Here is a 26,805-nt window from a genome sequence, read left to right on the forward strand (position 1 = left end):
CCAAAATTGAATTGTTTGGGAAAAACACACAACAATATGTGTGGAGAAAAAAAGGCACAGCACACCAACATCAAAACCTCATCCCCACTGTAAAACATGGCAGAGGGAGCATCATGGTTTGGGGCTGCTTTGCTGCCTCAGGGCCTGGATGGATTGCTGTCATTGATGGGAAAATGAATTCCAGAGTTTATCAAGACATTTTGCAGGAAAACGTACAACCATCTGTCTGCCAACTGAAGCTCTGCAAAGGATGGGTGATGCAACAGGACAATGACCCAAAGCATACAAGTAAGTCAACACAAAAATGGCTTCAACAGCACAGAACATGCCCTTTGGAGTGGCCCAGTCCTGACCTCAATCCGATTGAAATGCTGTGGCATAACCTTAAGAGAGCAATTCACACCAGATATCCCAAGAATATTGCTACACTGAAACAGTTTTGTGAAGAGGAGTGGTCCAAAATTACTCCAGATCGTTGTGCACATCTGATCTGCAACTACAGGAAACATTCGGTTGAGGTTATTGCTGCCAAAGGAGGGTCAACCAGTTATTAAGTCCAACGGTTCACATACTTTTTCCTCCATGCACTGTGAATGTTTACATGTTATGTGCAATTAAACCATGGCAACATCTAATGTTTGTGTAGTATTATTTTCAGCCTACTGTGTTGTTCTATTGTTGTGACTTAGATGAAGTTCAGAGCACATTTTATGACCAATTCATGCAAAATTCTACGTAATCCCAAGGGGTTCACATACTTTTTCTTGCAATTGTATATGTGTGGAATGGAATGCCCAACGGTGACCTTGGGCATCCTAGGTAATGCGGCCTAGGAAACAATCAGACAAGAGAGAGAAAGATTTAGGAAGGACTCGCCATAATAGATCAAGTTTTTAAAAGCAATAGGAGGAGATTTGCACCTTCAGACTTGCGGGAACAGATGCCCTCCCCCCCCCCCGATGCGCGTAAGCACAGAGAGGAAAGGAGAGGAGAGCAAAGGAAAACAATAAGCCAGCTCTCAAGGGAAAGCAGACGTAGACACCAGCCAATCCTTCCCTGGTTGGGAGTGGCCGGTTGTCACAGACAACCATTTGCTTTTAGGATAAAGCAAGCAATTCGGATTTCTTGTCCAGGTGTGTTGAGATTACCTTATTTTTCAGAGTATAAGACGCACCGGAGTATAAGACGCACCAGGATTTTGAAGAGGCAATTTTTTTAAAAAAAAAGTTTTTGCACTCTGCAAACCTCTCAAAAACAGCTCGTTTTATTGCAAAAACCCATTTTGTCAAAAAAAAAGGGCATGCATAGCCCTGGAGGCTTATAAAGTGCTCCTGGGAGCTGGAGGGGGGGGGGGACTGGCCTGTTTGTCACTCATTTTTGCCCTCCCAAGCCCCCAAGAGTACTCTGGAAGCCTCCTAAAGGCTATGCACAGCCATTTTTGCAAAGGGGTTGCCGTTTCAGGAGGCCAAAAATGCTATATTCAGTGTATAAGACGCACCCAAATTTTCACCCCCCTTTTTGAGGGAAAAGGTCTGTCTTATACTCCGAAAAATATGGTAATTATGTTTGCTTTTTGTTTGTCTACGTGAAGAAGAGACTGTTCCTACCCTGTTTGAAAACGGCTTTCGTTTTTACATGCAAATAAACGGTTTATAATTACTTGCTAAGGCAGGTCAGAACACTTAAGTTTGCAACTAGTGGCAGTGTCTAAAAGCTTTACCAGCATACTGTACATGGACAAATGTTTAGATTCAACAATCTAAACGTCTTGCTTGAACCAAGTCAATTCAAGCAAGAGAAGGCTCAAAATTTATAAAATATTCAAAAACTTGAGAAGTCATTCTCTTCCAAATCTGCAACAACTCACCGAGATAAGAACTGAGAATACTCATGGGAATACAGAGCATAAAGCATTTGGGAAGCTGAAAGCAATAAACCCAAGTATCACAACTTATCGACTGAATAACACTCTGGCCCATACCTGGGCATTTTATATCCCATAGGCTACATATTCCCGCAGGTTGTCCCAGGCTGGCATGCAGCATTAGCTGGGGCATCAACAGCAGAGGATGGGGCAGGACAGTGGAGGGCAAGGAGGCAGTGTAGTTTCGGAGTTGGGCAACAACAGCCCTTCACAAGACTCCCAGTTTCTCATGTGACCCCCCTGGGAAAAATTAATTAGCTACCGCTTCTCTATCCTCTAACCTGGCCAAAAACTACAGGTGGTCCTCAACTTACAACAGATCATTTAGTGACTGTTCAAAGTTACTACAGCGCTGAAAATAATTGACTTATGACTGTTTTTCACACTTAGGACCATAGCATCATCTCCATGGTCACATGATTTACATTTGGATGCTTGACAACTGACTCGCATTTATGACGGTTGCAATGTCCTGAGGTCATGAGATCCCTTTTCGCAACCTTCCAACAAGGAAAGGCAATGGAGAAGCCAGATTCACTTAACAGCCATGTTACTAATTTAACAATTGCAGTGTTTCACTTAACAAATGTGGTAAGGAAAGTCCTAAAATGGGACAAAGCTCACTTAACAAACTTCTCACTTAGCAACACAAATTCTGGGCTCAATTGTGGCCTTAAGTTGAGGACTGCCTGGGTTACTTTCTCCACAATGTTTCCTAAAATTCTGATCCAAAGGAGTCGTCTTGGTTCATTCCTCAAGTTGCCATATTCAGTAACAAGGTGTTGTCTCACAAAACAATGGTGTGTGTTAGGTTAAGTGCCCCTGCAGCTCTTTATCATTCTGGAACGCCTTGAGCAATTTCAACCAAACTTGGTACACAGATGACTTACTCTCTAGAGAAAAATACTGTCAGGTTAAGACAACCCTAACACCCCTTGGGATGTGTTTTCTGTTAAGATGCAGCCTGTTGTGCTGTGCTGCCGTACTGGCTTCTACTGTACAGCGCAATGGAGTTGCCATGGTAACAGCTTCACAGTACTCCACAAGGAAGCTCCCTCTGGTAAGGGGGAAAATCCAACATTAGAAATTATTCTTTGTCCAGAAATTTCCCCCCTATAAATAAATACCCAGGCAACACCGGGTTATCGGCTAGTAAAGAATAAAATAAGTGAGTTTGTTGGAGATGAACTATAACAAGGAAGAGGAAGTACAGTGCAATGAGACCAGCAAGATTGATGTCAGCTCTGCTATGTAGACTCCAGAGGAAGGCTAAATTGAAAGTGGCTATAGTAACTGAATCTTCCAAGTCTGATTGTGTTTTACCTCCTCCTTCTACTTATAATTAGAGTGACTTAAGAGCCTGTCTGAGCTGCATTATAAGGATGTTCTGCGCTTAAAAAGTGTTTTATCCTTTGTCTCTCTGGCAATGGAGCTCCTATATTCAGCCAAAAATATTCCTTATGTTTAAATAGACAGCAACTGCCTAGATTTCTGCACTAGCAATATACATATTGTAATGGGAAATAAGAATAACCTTGAAAAACAAGAGGAAAAGCTGCAAGCAAGGCAATGGGCAAAATAAATTTTGAGTCCAATACGGAAATGTGAATTTGAGAAAACAGACTGAATTAATTGCCCTAGTTCTCTTGAAAATAAAGAGGAGGAGGACGGAAGCAGATTGAGACTGTCAGGATTCTATTATTACAACCTTGTCATAAATAATATTCATTGATATTATTCATAACTTTGGTTTCATAGCCTGGTCTACCTCAAAGGGCAGACATACGTATATACTCATTTATTGATTTCTTCTGGAATTCTAGCCTGATATTAATACATGCTTCCAGGGACAGATTCCTGCTTCTGCTCAGATATTTAGAATGGATGAAAAGGGGTAGAAAATATAATGTTACCGTGTAATAAATCTGAGCATAATCTTGGAAGACACAGCCTTGGCAATGGTCTAATTGACCTGGGTACTTGAGAGACCGCCTGCTGCCAATTACCTCCCATAGACCCGTTAGATCGCACAGGGTCGGCCTCTTCCGGGTTCCGTCTACCAGCCAATGCCATCTGGCTACCACCCGGGGGAGGGCCTTCTCTGTAGCAGCTCCGGCCCTTTGGAATGAACTCCCCACGGAGATTCGGACCCTCACCTCTCTCCAGGCCTTCCGGAAAGCCGTCAAAACCTGGCTGTGCTGGCAGGCCTGGGGTTGATGAGTTCCCCTCCCCTCTCGACTTGTATGGCTATATGACTTTTGTGTATTTTAATTACGTGTATTGTGTCTGTGTCCCCTTTTTCCACTTCGGAGTTGTTTGCCGCCCTGAGTCCCTCCAGGAGAAGGGCGGCATACAAATAAACTAAATCTGAATCTGAATCTGAATCTAATTAGAGAAATCTGACACTAGACGAAAGATGAGGGACAGGGGGTAGAGAAAGCATCTCAGAAGGGAAACCTCCCCATTTCTCTGGAACATAAAGGTAGCGGAAGGGGAGGGGGCAGTGCTTTCAAACTTACAAGATTCTTACTGTAAATCAGGGTAGATAAAAATCAATGATTTTTTTTTAAAAAAAAATCGTTTTTTTTTTAATTTAAATCGATGTTTTTATTTAAATCAGATTTTTTTTTATTTTTATCAAATTTATTTTAATAAAATGCTTTTGGAGTAAAAAAAAAAAGAGTTTAAGATACATTAATAAATTAGTTTATTCAGTCAAATGAGAGATATAAACTGGAGTGGAGAAGATGGATTGACTATATTCAAAATAAATATGGGACTAAGAAATTCCAGATAGTTTATGACTGAAGAAACAAGGAATGATATAATCTGTTTAGAGTTAGCCTAGCAAAAGAGGAGTTAAAGCTCAAATGAAAGATGATACTAACATTCTTTAAGTTTATTTTAGAATATCTTTGTTAAAGATTTATACCCTGTATTGGTTCTGGGAAGTCGCGGTGGGGGGGGAAGGTTGGGGGTGGTGGGGCTCGGGGGGGAGGGCAGGGGGGGAGGTAAACATTTGTAAAAGTTTTTTTTCTAAAATTTTCAATTAAAAAATAAATAAATAAATTAGCTTATTCAGCATGAAATGGAGCTTAATTATGTAGCACGAGAGGCTGTATATTCTGCAATATTGGGACTGTCGGTGAGTCAACAGCAGGTCAGAGGAGGAGCCGCTGCGGGACAGAGATGACATTTGCTCTTCAAAAATTATGTTTTAAATAGAGCTGATTTAAATCAAGCCCTTTTACTAGTGATTTAAATCGTGATATAAATCCGGTTGATTTAAATCAAGCTGTAAATTTACAATAGATGTCATATTAGGACTCATGGGTTGGGATTCCTGTCCAGAGAGCAGCACCTCCCACCGTTGCCAAGACAGCCTACCAACTAGAAATAAATGACCGGCGACCTCGTGGGCATCCAAAACAGAGATGGCAAGACATCATCAACAACGATATGCAAGCCGTGGGCCTGAGCAATGGAGACACAAGTTGACCATTCAAAGTGGCGTTCAATGATCTGAAAAATGGACCTGTCTGTTGGGTTTCCTGTCTGAACTACCTCAAAGGGCTGACACACTATCCAGGGGTGGGTTCCTACCGATTTGGCTGAACCGGTAGTGGTTTGGTAGCCTACGTCGCTGGAACCGGCAGCAACCAGGCCTGCCACGCCCCCAAACCTGTTCTCAACCTATGGCGCCGCCATTTTGTTTTTCAGTTCTATGCATGCACAGAACAATTTTAATTGCATTGTCCATGCGCACACAGTGCACATCAAGCGTGCACACACACACAGCATGCACATAAGCAAACTGGCAGTAGTGCCTGCCAGAACCCACCCCTGGCACAACAAATAGGCAGACAAAGGATTGCTGCTGTATTTTTATCAGAATTTTTTTGGGGGGAGATCTTGGTATACTGTAGATGTTACCTTCAGTGATATTATGGAATCAAATATATCAATCTTGCTATTCCTTTTATTTAGCAGATTTGCACACTTTTCTTTTTTTTTCACAGGGTTTTTTCTTACCGCATCAATTGTATCTTGCCACAAAATAGTTAAACAAACTAATGCTGTATCCTTTTCCAGTAATTTGCTTAGATGCCATTCCTTGTTTACTTGTACATTCGAACCAGAGATTTATGATGTTTGGGAGAATGTTTCAAAAACATCCTGCTTTGGCGTCAAAGAGTTTTTACTTAATTCAGCTGCAATTCGCCTAGTTATCCAAAATGTTATAGCAATATAACATCTCCTTGTGTTACTTGTCTTGCAAGCAGTTTCAGATATTTACTGCAGTTCTTTTCTGCCTTTTAATGCTTATAGCTTAATTTTATACTGTTCATAATTAAAAGAGTATACTTGAAAATATATCAAATGCATGAATTCATTGGATGCGCCAAGACCAATACATTTAATAAATAGAAATTAAATGCACAAACAATTTAAAGAAAGCCAAACTAGGCTTATCGTTTAAACCATTACAGAAAAACCCTTACTACTCCTAAAAGAACTATGTTAGTAACAGAATCTAAAAATGAGCTTGTTTTATTATCATAATCCAATTCCTGCTTCTATTCGATCATTAAAATATTCTGATCTTATACTGAATGGAAAACAAACTAGTTTGGAGGTTATTGTGTGCCATAATATACTTTTGACTAAACAAAGAAATCTTCTCTTCTGAGCCATTGCTGAAAACTTCTTTCTAATCATGACTTCAAAATACAAATTGGGAAATTTAAAATATATGCCTTTGTTAGAATGACACGATCCTGTCAATTAAAAACATAGTGTTGACTAATAATGAGAAAATATCTATCTATACAATACTGAATACACAGGCCAAATTTTTTGTACTTACGGAGAAAGTGCTTTTCCAGCAAGGCAATTTCCAAATGGCCTTTGATCTCATTTAATCTGTCAGACTCTGTTCTGTTGTAATCGGGAATGCCTGTAGCCATGATGACAGTCCCAGGACCAGCCTATGGAAGGAGGGAAGGAGGAGAGAGGATTATAAAAAAAAGAGAAGAAATGCTGGCAGCTCAATCTTTGAAGGAGGAAAAGAAGCAGGAGCATCCACACAACCCCCCACGCACACACTCCAAAATGAAAATATACAGCAATCGATAAGCAATGGTTCTTTTTATTTACTAGTTTATCTGGGGCAAACCAACAGCCAGTTAGAGCCGCAAACCTTTTGCACAGCATTAGGCTGCTGACATGAATCAATGGGAGCTTATGAAAGGAACCATATCTCTCACGGGGGGACGGGGGGGTGTCTCGCATCACTGCGCCTGCTCAGACCTCCACAGCAAATGCTTTGATTTCTGCAGCACGAAGCGTCATTGTCTAAACTCCCTCTGACTGGCTAGAAGCCGGCTCCAAAGAAGGAGCTTTCCAAGTCAATTGTGGGCCGCGGTTTCAAAAGGACCATTTAAACAAATTACGAAGTCTGTAAACTTGAAGTGTGCGGCACTCAGGATAAATCCTTTCTCATGCGTATGCAAGAACACTTTGCAGCACAGGGGAAGGAAGGAGAAAGGGGAGTAAGGAGGGTGAACAGGAAAAAACAAACTTTAAACGCTTAAGATTCCTACCACTGTAATATCCTTGAGATATTAACTTTAAAAAAAAACATGTAGAGAAAGAATAGGACGGATAATGCAGCATTGCAAAGATCAGGACAGATTTATATGCTCATGTAAATCTGGGTATAAATAAAAATAAATTACCAGGGAGGGTGTGTGTGTTTCTAGCCAAGAAAGAAGCTATACAGGTGATCCTCAATTTTCTATTTAACTGAGCTTGGCAATCCTAAATTGCATTAACAAAGAGATACAGTCAAGATGGATCAGTCCTTCATCAACCCTGACTACTCTTTAGAAGGCCAGATCCTGAAGATGAAACTCAAATGCTTTGGTCGCCTAATGAGAAGGAAGGACTCCCCTAACATATGGGGTGCCTCAGGGCTCGGTCTTATCCCCCCTACTATTCAACATCTACATGAAACCGCTGGGAGAGATCATCCATAGGCACGGGATCAGATACCATCAATATGCGGACGATACCCAGTTGTATCTGTCCGCCCCGTGCCACCTCAATGAAGCGGCAGACGTGATGAACCGAGGCCTTGAGGCCGTTATGGACTGGATGAGGGTTAACAAGCTTGTGCTCAACCCAGAAAAGACCGAGTGGCTGTTGTGTTTCCCTCCCAAAGATCCGACCAATATTCCATCACTCAGGCTGGGGGGTCAAATTTTATACCCCTCAGAGAGGGTTCGCAACTTGGGAGTCCTCCTAGATCCACAGCTATCGTTTGACCACCATCTGACGGCTGTGACTAGGGGGGCATTCGCCCAGGTTCGCCTGGTGTGCCAGTTGCGACCCTACCTGAACCGGGAGGCACTCACAACAGTCACTCGGGCCCTTGTGACCTCTAGGCTGGAATACTGCAATGTGCTCTACATGGGGCTGCCCTTGAAGAGCATCCGGCGACTTCAGCTAGTACAGAATGCGGCCGCGCAAGTGATCGTGGGTGCACCTCGGTTCACCCACATAACACCTATCCTCCGCGAGCTGCGCTGGCTACCTGTCGATCTCCGGATGCGCTTCAAGGTGCTATTAGTCACCCATAAAGCCCTGCATGGTAGTGGATCCGGATACTTGAGAGACCGCCTCCTGCCAATTACCTCCCTGCGACCAATTAGATCTCACCGATTGGGCCTCCTCCGTATTCCATCGGCCAGCCAATGCCGGCTGGCAACTACAAGGAGGAGGGCCTTCTCGGTAGTAGCCCCGACCCTTTGGAACGAACTCCCTGTGGAGATTCGTACCCTCACCACCGTCCAGGCCTTCCGCACAGTCTTGAAGAACTGGCTAGCCCGTCAGGCCTGGGGACAAGGATAGTTGCCCCTCCCGAATGATGAATGTATGTTGCTTATTACTTTTATTATATGTGTCTATGTCATTGTTGTATTTCCCCTCCCTGATTTTATGTGAGCCGCCCTGAGTCCCCTCAGGGAAAAGGGCGGCCTACAAATGTTAATAAAATCAAATCAAAATCAAATCAGTGGAGAAGAGCCTGATGCTGGGGAAGATTGAGGGCAAAAGAAGAAGGGGACGACAGAGAATGAGGTGGCTGGGTGGAGTCACCGAAGCAGTAGGCGTGAGCTTAAATGGACTCAGGGAGATGGTAAAGGACAGGAAGGCCTGGGGGAACGTTGTCCATGGGGTTACGATGGGTTTGGCACAACTTTGCAACTAACAACAACAACAATCAAGATCAAGTGAGGTACCACTCTATAAAGCCTTAGTAAGACCACACCTGGAGTACCACACTATAAAAAATGTTGAGATTCTAGAAAGAATGCAGAGAAGAGCAACCAAGATGATTAGAGGACTGGAGACTAAAACATATGGTGAACAGTTGCAGGAATTGCGCATGGCTAGTCTAGTGAAGAGAAGAACCAGGGGAGACATGATAGCAGTGTTCCAATATTTGAGGGGCTGCCACAGAGAGGAAGGTGGTCAGGCTATTTTCCAAAGCACCTGAAGGCCAGACAAGGAATAATGGATGGAAACTGAAGGAGAGAATTAACCTGGAAATAAGGAGAGTGAGAGCAATCAACCCATGGAACAGAAGTTGCCTTCAGAAGTTGTGGGAGCTTCATCACTGGAAGCTTTCAAGAAGAGACTGAACTTCCATCTGTCAGAAATGGTGTAGGGTTGCCTGCTTGGGCAGGGGAGTTGGACAAGATAACTTACAAGGTTCCTTCCAACTCTGTTAACCTTTAATTCTGGTTGTAAATCGTGATTATCATAAAGCACATCACCATGGGAGTGGGCCTGGTTTTATTACCTTTCTTCTGGCTGTCGCTAGATGAATGTGATGGTCATTAAGTGACCCATTGTTTGCTAATGGGCATGGGTGGGGGTTTTTTTTGGCAGGAAACCAAAAATAAAGACTGCTTTCTGGCAAAACTGTCATAAAACATGGTCAAACGGCCTTGGGGTGCTGCAAACAGGTATAAATGTGGCCCCACTGCCAAGCTTCCAAAATGTGGTTATGTGACTGCAAGAAGGGTGATGTTGTGACTTTGAGGTCATGTTAAAAGTAGCTTGGGGGGGGGGGGGCTGTCCATCAAAACTTCTAATGGTCTTTAAGAGATCAGTCATAAATTGGGGACTACAGTATAACCTTAAAGAAAGGAAGATAACCAGTTCTGTGAGCATGGCTTGGTGGCGTGGCAGGGGAAGGATACTGCAAAATCCCCATTCCCTCTCCACTCCTGGGTGAAGGATATTGCAAAATCTCCATTGCCAACCTACTCTGGGGCCAGGCAGAGGTGGTATTTGCTGGTTTTCTGAACTACTCAAAATTTCCGCTACCGGTTCTCCAGAACCTGTCAGAACCTGCTGAATTTCACCCCTGGAAGAGATGCATATGTATAAGAAGGTGAGAGAGTAAGAATACATGGTTATGCATGAAATAGATCAAGAAGGAGCTATAGTCAAGCTCACAACTGCCACTCTATTAATATTAAAAATTATTATTTCTAAAGCTGCACCTGAGTTTCGAACATGTTGTGCAGGGATTACGAGAGCTGATAGTAGTTATACCTGGTGGAAAAAACAAATATACCATATTTGGTGGTCCTGTACTGAGGCCACGAAATACTGGAGAAGGACTCAAAAATGGCTAAAAGAGGTTACCGGGGCAAGCATGGAATGGAAACCCGAGAACCTTCTACTAAGCATTAAACCAGAAAACATGAGCAATTCAATATGGCATTTGAGCCTACATATAATTGTGGCCGCAAGAATAACTTATGCACAATTTTGGAAATCCACTACCATACCGTCGGAAGATGCTATGATTAAAAAGATCTATGAATGTGCAGAAATGGACAGAATGACGGGTTGGCTGAGAGACAAAGGAGAAACGGAACATTATCTTAGCTGGAACTTATGGTATATGTGGGCGACAAGGAGAACAGCAGGGACTTAAAACAGGGAAAGTCAAATAGCAGTTGTTAACAATGGGAAGTAAAAGTGAACATGGGTATTGTAATAGATCCCTGAATTTTGTAATGAGAAGATGTGGCTTAGAGACCTAACAATGAGGAAGGAAAAAAAAAGTTGGGCTGTGAATGACTGTCACCGCGGGGGGGGGGGGGTGTTGTATGTTTAAAATTGTATTTGTATGTTTTATTCTTTAAAAAAATGTATAACTAATAAAGATTACTTTAAAAAAAATAGAGAAAAAAGAAAAGAAAAAACAAATATAGACAATAAAGTTTGCCTCAAAACATATCTGTGTTATAATGAAGTTAACAATGGTATCACTTAAAGATAAATATATTGCTGTTGATAATTATAGGGTTTTTTTTTCATTCCAGGAAAATGCTACTGTAGCAAGAGATGTAGATGAGTTAGAAAGGTTGAATCTATGAAAACTCCATTTCAGAAATAAAGAATTAACCAGAAAATTCAACCACAGATCTGCAAGGAAAACATTAACTTTGATCAAGAACTCTATGGGCAACAATGCATTTTTTCCCAATTTTTAAATCTATAATATATACATAAACACTGAAAGTAAAACTGAAAATGTGCCAATATCATTATTTGCAACATGTTTCATTTATATACGGAATAGGACATTTAAATATCGCAAAGTATATCTCAGATGCAATGCAAAAAATCCAGACCTTGAGAGCTTTTAATTTTATAATGGGATATTTTCTTTCAATGCATTCAATAGACATATATCTACCGTGTTTCCCCAAAAATAAGACAGGGTCTTATTTTCTTTTGACACCTCCCCCCACCGAAATAAGCACTTGGCCTTATTTTTGGGAGGTCTTATTATTTTTGAGGTGCAGGACGCGGCGAGCATGGTCACCTCATGGCTGCTTCTGTGTTGCAATATTTTTGGGGAGGGCTTATTTTCAGGGGAAGGCTTATTCTAGCGCATGCACTCAAAAGCCCAATTGGGCTTATGATCCGGAGAGGTCTCATTTTCAGGGAAACACAGTAGAAATCGATTTTCTACATACAACTCCCTCCCCCAACATTTTAGGAATATGAATTCCTACGCTGTCCTTTTATTTGTCTCTGCATGTTAAAAAGGAAATCAGAATCACTCCTGGTTGTTTTTTTTTTTTGTCTTTTTTTTGTTTTCTGGAAGATTAGCTATGCAATCATCTGTGAAAAATAACATCATATCATCAATGGCTGACCTAACAGTAAATAGACAGGTAGGTTAGTGTCATTTTGAAAGGCTAAAATTGCACTCCATTATCTGCTTCAATGCTTTTACTGTGTTCTGAGAAATGGTGATACTCCAAAAGGCAGCCACTGGGAATCACAAGTATTTCTGCCACTGAAACCAGGGTTAAAAGTATGCCGACTGAGATACTACCAAGTAATCCAGAATCAATATAACAGAATTTAGTTCTATGTAATTGGATGTAATTCCACTGTCAGTTCTAATCTCCATCCCCTATTAACTACAATAGGCAATGATTTAATAATAAGGATGATGAAACAAGTTGCATTTTGGGCTTTTATTTTTACCCCTTTTTCCGATGTCCCCATCAATCTGATTTTCTTATTAACACACCCGGCCATACAAATGGAAAGTTACACTTGCTTAGCACTTAACTTTGTCCCCATAAGATATTAATCTAACTGCACAGTATTTTAGGCACGTCAACGCAGAGTTCTTAGAAGGTGAAGCAGAAATGTCTTTAAATTATAAATGAAGGCAAGGTTTTCACATAATTACTGAGAAAAGGGACATTTAGCATGCCTGTTTAGAAGTAAGTACCCTGGGTGAATTCAGTGCCTTCTCAAGCTATAATTTTTATATTGATTTATTTAGGAGTAGGGCCCAAGGAACTCAGTGAAGCTTAATTCTGAGCCAGACTATTTAGCAGGAACAATCCGTTCTTCCAGAGTCACCTTCTCTCTTCTGATTTAGCAAACTGCACAACTTATTAATAATTTGAGAAAGGAATCACATAAAAAACTGCAATACAAGCCATACATAAAGCTTTCTGTAATTAAACCTATGGCTTCTCCCAAGCCTGTAAGTGCTGGCAGAGTTGATATATTATGGGTTCCTATTACGCTATCTATCAGGACCCAAATGGGGCCTTAGAGGTACACTTTCCATTTAGCTGTCCCAGCCTTCTGAAGTAGCCTTCCATCTGAAATTTAAGGGAAGCCTACCCTCCTAGCCTTTCAGAAGCCATGGTGAACAGGCTCATTACGACATAAACATTAGGCTAAAATGGGAGGGATTGAGTCAGAAGGTTAATAGTTTGGTTGGTCTGTTGCCTGGTGGAAAGGATTGCTCTGTTTTTATTCTATTGCTTTTATCGATTGTTGGGAAGTGATGTAATGGGTTTTGGGAATGGCTTTGAGAGATAGAAGGAATGGGCCACTACCAAGACAGCCTTCATATTGTTTATTTGTCGAGGTTGTCCCAAAAAATAATAGTTTACATTCCAGGGGTCCAAAAGGACCTGGAAGATGTACCATATTTTTCGGAGTATAAGACGCACCAGAGTATAAGACGCACCAAGGTTTTGAAGAGGAACTTTTTCAAAAAAAAAGTTTTTGCACTCTACAGATTCCCCAAAAGCCCTGTTTTTCATGAAAACAGGCTCGTTTTTTCCCCAAAAAAAGGGCATGAATAGCCTTTAGGAGGCTAGTAGAGTGCTCCTGGGGGGGGGGGGCAAAAACGAGCAAAAAAGGCCTGTTTTTTGCAAAAACAGGCTTGTTTTTATCCCAAAAAAGGGCATGCATAGCCTGTTTTTCGCTCATTTCTTCCCTCTCCAGTCCCCAGGAGCACTCTGCAAGGCTCCTAAAGGCTATACATGGCCATTTTGGTGAAGGGGTGGGGTTTCGGGAGTCAAAAAATGCTGTATTCAGTGTATAAGACGCACCCAGATTTTCAGCCTCTTTTTTGAGGGGAAAAAAATGCATCTTATACTCTGAAAAATACAGTAATCTCAGGGCCACTGAATATAATCTTTAAAAGCTCTTGTAGCACAGAGGAACTACCAGAAGACTAAAAGAGAGCTGATGCTATTCTAATCTACTAAAAGAGGGAAAGTGGATCCTGGAAACTATAGACCAGTCAGCTTGACATCAAAATCTGGGGAAATCCTGGGGAAAAATAATCAAGTGGAAAATTTGTGAGTACCTAGAGCAAAGAAGGCAATTACAAGAACATGACATGGGTTAGTTAAAAGCAGATCATGCTAGACAAATGTTATTGCCTCCTTTGACAAAGTGACTCAATTATTGGATCAGGGAAATGCTATGGACATAGTATATTTGGACTTGACAAAGTAGACCAGAGCCTACTACTTGGTGAGAGAACAATGTGGACTAGACAGTACCACCAAGAGATGGATTGCAGTTGGCTGACCAATCACACCCAACATGTAGGGCTCAATGGAACCATATCTATGGGGGGGGGAGCATCAGTGGGGCACATCAAGCTTCTCTCTTGGGCCCGGTGCTCTTCACCATTACCATAAATGATCTAGATGAGGAACTAGAAGGCAAATTCATCGAATGTGCAGAAAACTCCACTGCTAACATTGTTAACAAGATAAACTCAAGATTCAAAAAGAACCTGACAAACTTAAACACTGGGTAACAAGATGCAGTTCAGTGCTGAGAAAAATAAGGACCAGCACCTAGGCATGAAAATCAAAATGCATAGGTATAGAATAGGCCTGTGATGGCAAACCGGTGGCACGCAGAGCCCTCTCTGTGGGCACACACACCGTCACCCCAGCTCAGTTAACTGGTCATTGGGTTTCCAAGGCATGTGTGTGCCAACCAGCTGGTCATCAGGTTTCCGAGGTGCACATGCATGCCAGCCAGCTGGTCGTTGGGTTTCCAGCGCTCTGGCATGTGTGCCTTCTGGTTTGGGCTCTTTGTGCCTAAAAGGTTCCCATCACTGGAATAGGCAGTAAGTGGCTCAACAGTAGTAATTGAGAGAGAGTTTTAGGTGTCCTAATGGACCACTACTTAAGTATGAGCCAGCAATGTGCTGCAGCTGCCAAAAAATCCAAGGCAGCCCTAGGCTGTATCAACACAAGGATAGTGTCTAGATCATGAGAAGTGATAATATATATTGCACAGAGAAGAGCAACAAAGATAAAAAGACGTCTGGAGGTTAAACCATACGATGAACAGTTAAGGGAACTAGGTAGGTCTAGCCTATCAAAGAGAAGAAGCTAACACAGAGAAAAGAGGGTCAACTTGTTCTCCAAAGCACCTGAAGGCAGGGCAAGAAGTAATGGGTGGAAGCTTGCTAAAAAGAGATAGAACCTAGAACAATGGAGAAATTTCTTGATAGTGAGGACAATCAATGGAACAACATGCCTCCAGCAGTTATGGGTGCTCCATTGCTGGAGGTTTTCAAGAAGAGACTAGACAACCATTTGACCAAGATCAACTAAGGTCTTCTGCCTTGAGCATGGTGGAGTCAACTAGAAGATTTCCAATGTCTCTTCCAGCTCTTGGGGTTGGCTTGGACCTGCCCTGACAGAGGGCACTATTACTATATTATTAATGTTGTGTTCTGTTCATTTTTAATGCATTGCATGTGGTTTCTTGTATGCTGGTGAAAGCCAGTTTGAACTGGAATGGAACAGAAATCTTAATGCTGTAATGAATAAATAATTGAAAAAAAAGTATGTAGATGTAGATCAGTTCAATAAATCAACTCCACGGTAAGACTAAAATAGCTTTTTTTTCCATTAATACTGGCTACAGAAACAGAATCATCCAAGTCTGACTTTGTGTTTTAGTTCTTCTCTTTGTTACACTCATGTGAATTAGGGAGACATAGGTTTAAGCTGCCTACACATACCTTCTTCATTGTTTAGGCTTAAGCAGTATGTTTGTTTGTTTGTTGCCTTCAAAATGGATTTCTGCTCTCTTTAAGGCTCTACATTTTATTCTCTACATTTCTCTTTATTCTTTACACTTAACACAGCCGTCGGGCCAAAGCAACCATACCCACACATGTAGAATTCAAGCTTACTACTTTATTATATTCTGCCTATTATACAGGAATCTCCTCAAACTGGTAGCCTTAGCCTGGGAACAGAGAGTTAAGGCTCTATGAAGCTTAATGGGGGTGGAGGTCAGGGGTGGGTTTCGAAATTTGCAGCAATGGGTTCATTGCCCTGTTGCTGGGTGGGTGTGGTCATGGTGGGTGTGGCTTAGTCGGCCTCCTGCACCGTGGGGGAGGAGCGTTTTTTGCCCTCCCTAGGCTCTGGAGGTTTTCCTCGAGCCTCTGGGAGGATGAAAACTGCTTTCCCTTGGTTCTGGAAGCCCTCCGGAGGCCGGAAACAGGCCCAATGCCAGACTTCCGGAACCTCCAGTAGACCCGTTTTCCCCCCTTCCCCATGCCTCCATGCAGGCCCTGAACTTAGCTGCGTGGAGACTCCTGGGAGGGGAGGGGAGAGGTGGGAGTGGCAGGGTGGCCGTGGACATTTGCAGGTTCACCGAACTGGGCAGAATCCTAGCTAGAGGATCGGCCAAACCCGTGCAAACCCCCAGCAGCCCACCTCTGGACTGTGTTCCATTCTGGATCTCTTGCGGCTCTGCAAGGTCTCAAAAATAATTCCATACTTGAGCCCCCCTCTCCTCTTCCTGGCTGAGCCTCTCCCAACAACTCAAGTCCGATGTTAATAGGGCTGAGTAGCACAACAATATGGATGCCTCTTTTCCTGGCACTGCTTCAACTGCAGAGGAGAATAGGGCAATCCCAGGAAAAGATGCCGCTGCTTTAAGGGACTGTCTGAAAGTGTCAAGTTAACATCCTGACATATTCCCAAACGTCCTTTTGTCCCTCAAGTCCAAGTGATGTACTGCCACAGAAGTTAACATTGCAACTGTCACCATTTTATAAATTTCAACCTTTTTTTTTCTGATTGGGGAGCTTTTTTTAGCACTTTGTGTGCTATAAGGCAGAAGAGAAGTGTTTCAGCAATTAATATTCTATCCTTCCGTTAAAAATTGTCAGAGAGGGAATTATGCAATGCCTAGTTTTAGGAGACAGAGGAACAATTAAATCTAGCAGCGCCAACATTAAATTAACATTAAACTTCAGCAAAATGTTGGAAAGCTTTTATACCCAACAAGCCTCTATTCTATATTTGGTGCAACAAATCCTTTTCTCCAATCACATCCACCCACCGTATTATGCAATGATTCTCAACAGTCAGATTGCAAAAATGGGGGAGAACGAAAAACTGCAAGAGAAATTTCACCCAGCTGATATGTAGCCAGCTTACTAGCCTCCAGATAGGACAACAAAATCAATGTTCCTTAAAATACTTTTATACACACCTACAAACTTTGTATGCCACCCACCTCAAAGACTCGGGGCCATTTAAATAACAATACCGACACAAACAAAAATCCCCAACACAACAAATCCCCAAAATATAACAGAGTTAATCTGAATCCCCCACCAACACTAAAGTTTTAATGCAGAGGTGTCAAACTCGATTTTATTGAGGGCTGCATCAGGGTTACGTTTGACTTGGGGGGCCAGGGTAGGCGTGGCCAGGGTGGGCCTGGCCAGCTCAATGTCACTTTGGGGGGGGGGCGGGCCTGTGGTGGTACGAGTGCTCTGCCAGCAAAAATGGGCTCCCGAGCTCTGTTTTCGGCTGTGATGGCCTCCTGCAATCCTCCGCCAGAGAAAACGGAGCTCAGGAGAGCCACAGGCGCCCTCATGAGCTTCATTTTCAGCTGCAACAGCCTCCAGCAACCCTCTACCAAGGAAATTGAGCCACTTGTGGCCCTCCCAAATGCCATTTTGGCTGGCAGAGGCACCATGGGCCAGCTCTTCACTGTTTTCAGGGCAGCCCATGGGCCAGATCTAAGCACCCCATGGGCTGGATCTGGCCCCTGAGTTTGACACCCCTGTTTTAATGGAATATGTAGTTTTAACAATCTTGAGAAAGGCTAGCTGGATGGAGGTCACTACAGAAGAGTGTTCCAGTGCAGACCACTATTGAGAAGGAATGCTTTCAGAGTCTTCAACTCATATTACCTTCTTGAGATGAACGCAGAGAATAAGAGAGATGAGTGCTGGGAATAAGAGAGCTGGTTCTAGAGATACACAGAGGCTTAACCACAAAGAGATTTGAAAGTTAAGAACAGATATCTGATTCTACCAGAAATGTTAAAAAAAAAAAAAAGCTTCTGATATGCAATAGTTAAGATGTTGGAGTGATACAAAGAAGACTCACATTCAATCAAATGTCTGGAAGGTCACCTGGTGACCCTGAGCCTAATTTTTATTTTTCAAAGGATTGTTATTGTAGGGAAAAATGAGGAAAATAATAATATAGCACTTCCTAAACCTCTTGGATGAAAGGTGGGATATAAATATAATAAATAAAATATTGCCTGTGTTTATCTAGTGCTTTGAATCTATTATGTGAGTTGTCTGATTTCGGTTAGTCATTAAACAAACTCAGCCACTGTGTTCCGTAAACCAACCCTGGTTTATGAGATATGATGATATGATGAAATCACAGTCGGCTGTGGTTTATTCAATGAAATTTAGGGAACTCTGCGAACAGAGTCATTTAAAGAAACATTTGAACACCCATAAAGTTTTTGCAATAAAGCTTTATGGAAGAAAAAAAAATTACTCGAGAGTTTCAACTCATCTCAGAGCTAATAAATAAAACAAAATATGAACCTAAAACACCAGAGATGGTATTCAGCCAGTTCTGACAGGTTCTGGAGAACCGGTAGCGGAAATTTTGAGTAGTTTGAAGAACTGGCAAATGGGCTGGGCCCACCCCTGCTGATCTTCTGTTGCTGAACAGAACGGAGCTGGAAACCAGGTTAGTGGGGTGGGGAGGGAATGGGGATTTTGCAGGAACTTTCCCCCAGGAGTGGGGAGGGAATGAGGATTTTGCAGTATCCTTCCCCTGCTACGCCCACCAAGCCACACCATGCCCACCAAGCCATGCCCACCGAACCAGTAGTAAAAAAAAACTTGAATCCCACCACTGTAAAACACATACACAATTCAGAAAGATATAAAATGTTTTCAGTTTTGTGAGAAAACCAACAACAGGGAAAAACAAACTTAACAATATTAGCCTTGAGAATGCTTTGTTTTGATGAACCTTCCAATTCACCTTTCAAGGTCACCTCATGGAGTCAATATAAGGGCTCATCTATCCACTTTCTTTTCATGACATGGCACAGAGCAAGTTATTTTTAACTAAGGAGTTTGGAACAAGCAAGTCCACAACATTTTAGAACAGTCACTAGAGAGATCTTGTTACTTTCACTGTGCTTTGAATGTAAAAAAAAAACACTTTATCATATTAGTACAATTTAGCTGCCTTCGGCTGCTCCAGACTTAATGTTGGGTCACATAAAATAAAGATGTTATGTGTTTTTTTTTGCTCAATTGCTATTTATATTCATTCGTCTTCAAACCTGGAATTAGAAAACAAAATCAAATTTGGCTCTAATCTCTTTGGCAAAGAATCTCTTCACTCAAGGTCCAATACAGACTCTCAATATAGCTTCCTATCTCAGAAAAATGAGATACAGAAGGACCAAAGTCACTTCCTTTTACATTTGCATTTTGGCTTTTCAGATCTCCAGATCCTATCAGAATACAGGCAGAGCAAGAATGACAAATTATGCCATCCTTCTGCTAACAACTGTTGCCATCAAATTCCAAGTTCTTTATAATTATAAGGTAAAGGTTCCCCTCGTACATATGTGCTGGTCATTCCCAACTCTAGGGGGCAGTGCTCATCTCCATTTCAAAGCCAAAGAGCCAGCGCTGTCCGAAGATGTCTCCGTGGTCATGTGGCTGGCATGACTAAATGCTGAAGGCACATGGAACACTGTTACCTTCCCACCAAAGTGGTTCCTATTTTTCTACTTGCATTTTTTACTTGCTTTCGAACTGCTAGGTTGGCAGAAGCTGGGACAAGTAACAGGAGCTCACTTCATGACGCGGCGCTAGGGATTTGAACTGCTGAATTGCTGAACCTTTTGATCAACAAGCTTAGTGTCATAGCCACTGAGTCATCGTGTCCCACCTTTTATAATTATATTTAGATACAAATGAATATATTACTGCATATATGCACACCCAGTTTGTTTATTTATTTGTGAAATTTATAAAACCACCTCACCATTTGTGAGTACATTAATTGTTTTTTTAAAAAAAACCAAATTAAATCAAAAGATAAAGACATAGCCAAGCCTGAGTGTAACATATCTCTCTGTAAGAAAATTTACAAGAAATTCCAGTTAGCCTATGCTTAAGATCAGGAATGATTTAAATGGTTTAAAGTTAGCTTAGCAAGAAGAAGCTAAGATCAATGTAGAGATGTTATTAATTTTTTTATTTCTTTTTTCACAATAGATTTTAGATTGTGTTTGTTAAAAATCTATACCGTGTACGGGTTCTGGGAAGTCGGGGGGGGGAAGGAGGTGGGGGGTCGGGGGGTCGGGTGGTGGGAGGGAGGGATATATATTAGGCTAGACATGATGTGTTAGATCTCAATGCAATGTGACTTCACATGTATACTGTTTTTCTTTAATTTTTCTTTAAAAATAGGATAAGCCAAATACATTAACATATAGTGGAAATACACCAAGGGGAGGAGGAGTAGGAAAGAAGAAAGATGGGTAGAGAGGGATGGGAGAGAGGGTGGGGTGGAAGGTGAAAAGGAAAGGGGGAGCGGATCTGGAGAGAGGAGTGGTAGAGGGGGAGGGGAAGTAGGGTAGAGGGGGATGATGGAGGGAAGATAGAAAGTAGGAGGGTGGTGGAAGAAAGAGGTGTATGGAGAATGGAAGAGGTATATTGTGCTTTTACTTTCTGGAGCATTGTGGACAAGAGGAATTGATGCAATTATTGTTTAATACTGTATGGTGTATACATATGAGTGTATGAAAATGAAAATGAAAATAAAATATACTAAAAGACAAAAAATTTTTTTTACAGATATACTGAAATATAATTCCCAATAATATCAACTAATATTGGATGGGCAATGAATTCATGAATTCTTAAGGAAAACAAAACATAGCTAAGCATAATGTATAGTTGGGGACCAACAAGAAAAACTAAACTAGAAAATAGAATTTTAGTTTAATTGATTTTGTAAGGATTTGATTTTACGGCCCCAGGGAGGGTGCATAAGGAGCCATAGGATTTTGGTGCTTTCCATTTTTATAGGACAAAAGAAAAATATTCTGCCCTTGAAATATATCTTATAGTTCCAGGGAAAAGTTCCATCACTCTTGTTTTTCATAGCACTAAAAGGAAGCCATCTGAAATGGTTTCCCTTAGCCAAAGAAAACTCTTATCTATCAGTTCCAAAGCACTCATATTATACCCAGATATCCTAAGAATTGAAGGAATAATAAAAATAATATTTAATAAGCCCCCCAAAAGAATGATGAAAGGTGACAAGACAAAAATCCCCCATCCATCTTTGTTTTCCATGCTATAGGCCAGGGGTCAGCAACAGTGGCTCTGGAGCCGCACGTGGCTATTTCATCCCTCTGCTGCGGCTCCCTGTCGCCGGTCGGCTCCACAATTGATAGGGCTTTCAGTTAGGACAGGTAGAGGAAAAAGAGTGCCACGCTAGGAGGAGACTCTATGGGGAACTGGACTTCCGGTCGGCTTCAGAATTGAACAGGGGGCTTCCGGTGAGGACCTTTGTGGTTCTTTGAGTGTTTAAGATTGCCAACCCCTGCTTTAGACCTAGTAAAGTTTTGAAAGTGTATTTCTTTTGCCACGGGTTCTCCATCCGTTCAGATTGCTCAGTCTGGTTTCTTCAAAATAGACAACAGCAATATAATGTGCAAACATTTTAAATACTTACAGGGTCTCTCAGTTCATCGTAGCCCGATGTACGAGGTATTTTCATAGGGATTTCATCTCCACATTCAGTATCTGAAGCATTGGGAGACTCTGCTAAGTCCGGGAACTCATCTCTCTTATGTCCTCTGAACCTTATTTTGTCCAGCCTCTTTAGCATGTTCAGCACTCCACTTTTCTGCTTTATCTTAACATGACGGTTGGAGTCCCTGAAGAACACAAAGGGAAAAAGGAGAGGAAAGCGTAAGATTATTATCAGGACATGTATTGAACATAGGTTCTGTTCAGGGTGGGTTCTGGCAGTCACTACTGCCATGGCTGTGCCGCATGCATGCATGTGCAGTGCAATAAAAATTGCTCTGAGCATGCATAGAAGCAAAAAGACCAAGATGGCGCCACCTATGGCACCATCGGAAAAACCGATTTAGGGGGCATGGCAGGCGAGGGTCGCTGCGGGTTCCAATGAGCCAGGCCGCCAAACCACTACCGGTTCAGCCGAACTGGTCCGAACCAGTAGGAACCCACTTCTGATTCTGTACTGCATCAATCCCACAACTATTGGCAGTATCCAAGGCAATTTCATGGTCTACAGAGTGATGGCTGATCATTTTATCATCACATGCTGAGAGCACGCCCCCGTGCCCATAATGTAATGTGCATGCAACTCCCATGTGCTCCCCGCCCCCTCCCCCTGGTGCATGTGCACATGACCCCACCGGCACCCCATTTTGGGCCTAGTAGGCCTCCCAGCAGCCTCCTGGAAGCAAAAACAGGCGACAGGAGGAACACCGCTGACCCGCACATGCCATCAAAGTGCTCCTCAATTCTTGGTTGTTTTGCAGTTCTTACTGGTGGGAGAGATCCCAGCCCGGTGCCATGGCTGTTAGGAATGTAATTCTAATGGTTGGGTTGGCAATATATAAATCATGTAACAATGGTGTAACTGTTTCTTTAAACCATACTGTAAAATGTGATTGGTTGCTGTATTCCTCAATCGGCCATAAGAGGGAGCCAGAATGCCTGTTAGATCTCTCTCTGTTTGTTAGATGCTGGGCTGATCTGATCTGGAAGTGCCATGAGCTATTGTAAGTTTTGCAACTGTTACAAACTTAGTGTACCGGATTGATTATATGTTATTGGACTATGTTATTTGGATTATCCTTTTACTGAGAGACGTTGATGACTGACTGTCTTATCTGTGTATGACTTGGACTGTTTGATGGACTCTGATACCTCTATTTCCACGAAAGTAAAAGCCTATTTAAACTGCAGTGTCTCTGTATGCTGGTTTGTGTGTTCTCCAACACAACTCTCACAACGCTTCGCTGAACGTACTCGCTCTCCTAACAGGGAGCTAACCTAACAATGGCGTTTCTTTCTTTTTCCCATGTCTTATTAAGGCAAAGGTAAAGGTTCCTCTCGCACATATGTGGTAGTCGTTACTGACTCAAGGTGGCGGTGCTCAACTCTGTTTCAAAACTGAAGAGCCAGCGCTATCCAAAGACGTCTCCATGGTCAAGTGGCCAGCATGACTAAACAACAAAGGTGAACGGAATGCTGTTACCTTCCCACCAAAGGTGATCCCTATTTTTCTACTTGCATTTTTACGTGCTTTCGAACTGCTAGTTTGGCAGAAGCTGAGACAAGTAACAGGAGCTCACCCCGTTAGATGGCATTAGGGATTCAAACCACCGAACTGCTGACCTTTCTGATCGACAAGCTCAGCGTCTTAGCCACTGGGCCACCACGTAGAAGCATAAACGTATCCAGGATCAAAGATGAAATCCTATTAGAATCCATAAGCTTCCATACTGACAGCTGCACATCTTGCTGGGATTGAAGTTAAACCTGTTTCTCCCCATTCCAAGATTTACAGTCACAGGAACAAAAGCTTAAATGCAACTCTTATTTGGAGATATATATCCAAGCACCATAAGCATATTGATGAAACCTCACACATTCCATCAGATTACGTTCTCACTGGCTTCATGTGGATATTAGGGTAGGGGAGAGAGTTGAGCCCTATGGCAGCCCTATGACAAAAGAGAAACCAGAGATTCAACCACTGCTACTAGCTCCCCCAATTCATTGTTTTTTTACTACCGGTTCTGTCGTTGTGGCTTGGTGGGCATGGCTTGGTGGTCATGTGACTGGGTGAATGGTCCCAGAAGGAACTCACAGACTGTAACATCAAAGACAGAAAACAAAAAAACAGTATAACAAAGTTGGAAGGGACCTTGGAGGTCTTCTAGTCCAATCCGCTGCTTAGGCAGGAACCCCTACACCACTTCAGACAAATGGTTATACATCATCTTCTTTAAAACTTCCAGTGTTGGAGCATTCACAACTTCTGAAGGCAAGCAGTTCCACTGATTAATTGTTCTAGCTGTCAAGAAATTTCTCCTTAGTTCTAAGTTGTTTTTCTCCTTGATTAGTTTTCACCCATTGCTTCTTGTCCTGCCCTCAGGTGCTTGGAAAATAGCTTAATTCTTCTTCTTTGTGGCAACCCCTGAGATATTGGAACACTGCTATCATGTCACCCTCTAGTCGTTCTTTTCATTAAACTAGACATACCTAGTTCCAACAAAGATGATTAGGGGACTAGAGGCCAAAACATATGAAGAATGCTTCATATGTTTTGGCCTCCAGTCCCCTAATCATCTTTGTTGCTCTTCTTTGCACTCTTTCTAGTGTTTCCACATCTTTTTTACACCGTGGCGACCAAAACTGGATGCAGTATTGGATTGGATTTATTCGATTTGTATGCCGCCCTATTCCCAGAGGGACTCAGGGCGGCTGAACAAAAGCCAGGGGGGGGGGGGCAAATACAAAAAGACAAAAACAAGACAACAATACAAACAATTTAAAAAACACAAGAAGCACAACCAAATTTGAGAAGGGGTGGAACTCTAGACCCCCAGGCCTGCTGAGACAGCCAGGACTTAACGGCTATACGGAAGGCCTGAAGGGTGGCGAGGGTCCGAATCTCCACGGGGAGATTGTTCCAAAGGGCCGGAGCAGCCACAGAGAAGGCCCTCCTCCGGGTGGACGAAAGCCAGCATTGGCCAGCAGATGGAATTTGGAGGAGGCCTAATCTGTGGGATCTAATGGGTCTATGGGAGATAATTGGCAGAAGGCGGTCTCTCAAGTACCCAGGTCCAATACCATGTAGGGCTTTATAAGTGACAACTAGCACCTTGAAGCGTATCCGGAGACCAATAGGCAGCCAGTGCAGCTCGCGGAGGATAGGTGTAACGTGGGTGTACCGAGGCACACGCACAATCGCTCGCGCGGCTGCATTCTGGACCAGCTGTAGTCTCCGAATACTCTTCAAGGGCTGCCCAGTATTCCAAGTGTGGCCTTACCAAGGCAATTTTAAAGTGGTATTAACACTTCACACGATCTTGATTCTATCCCTCTGTTTAGGCAGCCTAGAACTGTGTTGGCAGCACACTGCATACTGCTGGCTCATATTTAAATGGTCCACTAGAACTCTAAGATCCCTCTCACAGTTACTACTATTGAGCGAGGTACCACATATGCTGGTACCTGTGCATTTTGTTTTTCTTGCCTAAATGTAGAACCTTACTTTTTTTACCATTGAAGGACAGTAGCAGACTCCCAATCCCACCATACTAGAACAAAATGTTTATGACCTCAAACCAAAGTATGATTTGAACTGGGGAAAAACCTACAGCTGGGAACATGCTGTACGAATTAGAAGAGGAAAATCCTCATATCTGCAATCTTAGAAGTTGCTTAGAGCAAAAACAGCTCAAATACTTAAAACAAGCCATAAATATGCAGATCTGCATTCCTGGGGATAACATTCTGTATCACTGACTCTTCGTTTATAGCATTCTCCTATTCACGTAAACACAACCACAGATACCGAATATATCATTCATATACAGGAATACATTTTCCCAAAATCTTTCACAATTGACTAACGTTTCGTAATGCTAGCTATCCCTTAGGAAGTTATATGAGAGTAAATCTTCCAATACTGTAGTATTTCATGATGTTCAGAAACACTCTGAAAGATTTATTTTCAAAAGAATGGAGCAGCAAAGAAAACATTCTAGAGAAAGAGTGCGCAGAAGAACAACAAAGAGGATAAGGGGTTGGGACCAGTTGTGGTATTCACTTACCTTCCCTATCCGTTTGCAAACGTAAGTGCATGCGCTGCCACTGTGCATGCGCTTAGCCTTCAGCGCATGCGCTTTTGGCTTACAAAGTGCCTAAATGGGATGCCATAGAGCTGGGGTGGGTTGGCAGTGCCACCCATGATTTCTGCCACCAGTTTGGCCGAACTGGTCCGAACCAATAGAATACCACCTCTGGTTGGGACACTACATTGTATGATGAACAGCTGAGGGAATTAAGTATGTTTAGCCTAATGAAGATAAGGCTCAGGGAAGACATGAGGGCTGTCACAGGGAAGAGAGAGATCAAGAGGGGATCAACCTGAACAGGAGAAGAAGGATGGAAGGATCATCAGAGAGATATTCAACCTAGAAATAAGGAGCAATTTTCTGACAGTGAGAACAATTAATCAATAGAACGGCTGCCTCCTAAATTTGTGGTGCTCCATTGTTGAAGGTTTTCCAGAAGAGAAATGGAATGGTGTATGTTTTTCTGACTTGGGCAGGGGGTTGGAATAGAAAACGTCAAAGGTCCTTCCAGGCCTCTGAGTCTAAGACAGTCAGTCAGTCAGTCAGTCAGACAGACAGACAGACAACACAGACAGTCAGACAACACAGACAGAGACAGACAGACAGACAGACCGATCTATCTATCTATCTATCTATCTATCTATCTATCTATCTATCTATCTATCTATTTATCTATCCCTCCCTCCTTTTGTATTGAATAAATGTAGGGGTTTTTTTTATCCATCATAATTGATTGCTACTGTAAGGTTGGGGGTTCTCAGAATCTTAGCTAGAGGTTCCCC

At 42.4% G+C, this 26,805-nt stretch overlaps 1 protein-coding gene across 2 annotated transcripts in view; it reads right to left on the minus strand.

Moving 5' to 3' along the window:
- GRAMD4 (GRAM domain containing 4) overlaps window positions 1-26,805 on the minus strand; it is a 107,890-nt gene that overhangs the window by 45,610 nt on the left and 35,475 nt on the right. For both annotated transcript variants that reach the window (XM_087722169.1, XM_087722170.1), the window contains exons 2-3: window positions 21,853-22,057; window positions 6,792-6,912 (exon numbers count right to left, since the gene is read on the minus strand). In XM_087722169.1, the coding sequence (XP_087578295.1) occupies window positions 6,792-6,912; window positions 21,853-22,057 (326 nt within the window). The remainder of the gene's footprint in view (window positions 1-6,791; window positions 6,913-21,852; window positions 22,058-26,805) is intronic.

This window comes from Thamnophis sirtalis, unplaced genomic scaffold (assembly GCF_051295495.1).
Source record: "Thamnophis sirtalis isolate CommonGarterSnake01/CBP01778 unplaced genomic scaffold, rThaSir2_p1.2 scaffold_9, whole genome shotgun sequence".
In the NCBI taxonomy this organism is placed as follows: domain Eukaryota; kingdom Metazoa; phylum Chordata; class Lepidosauria; order Squamata; family Natricidae; genus Thamnophis; species Thamnophis sirtalis.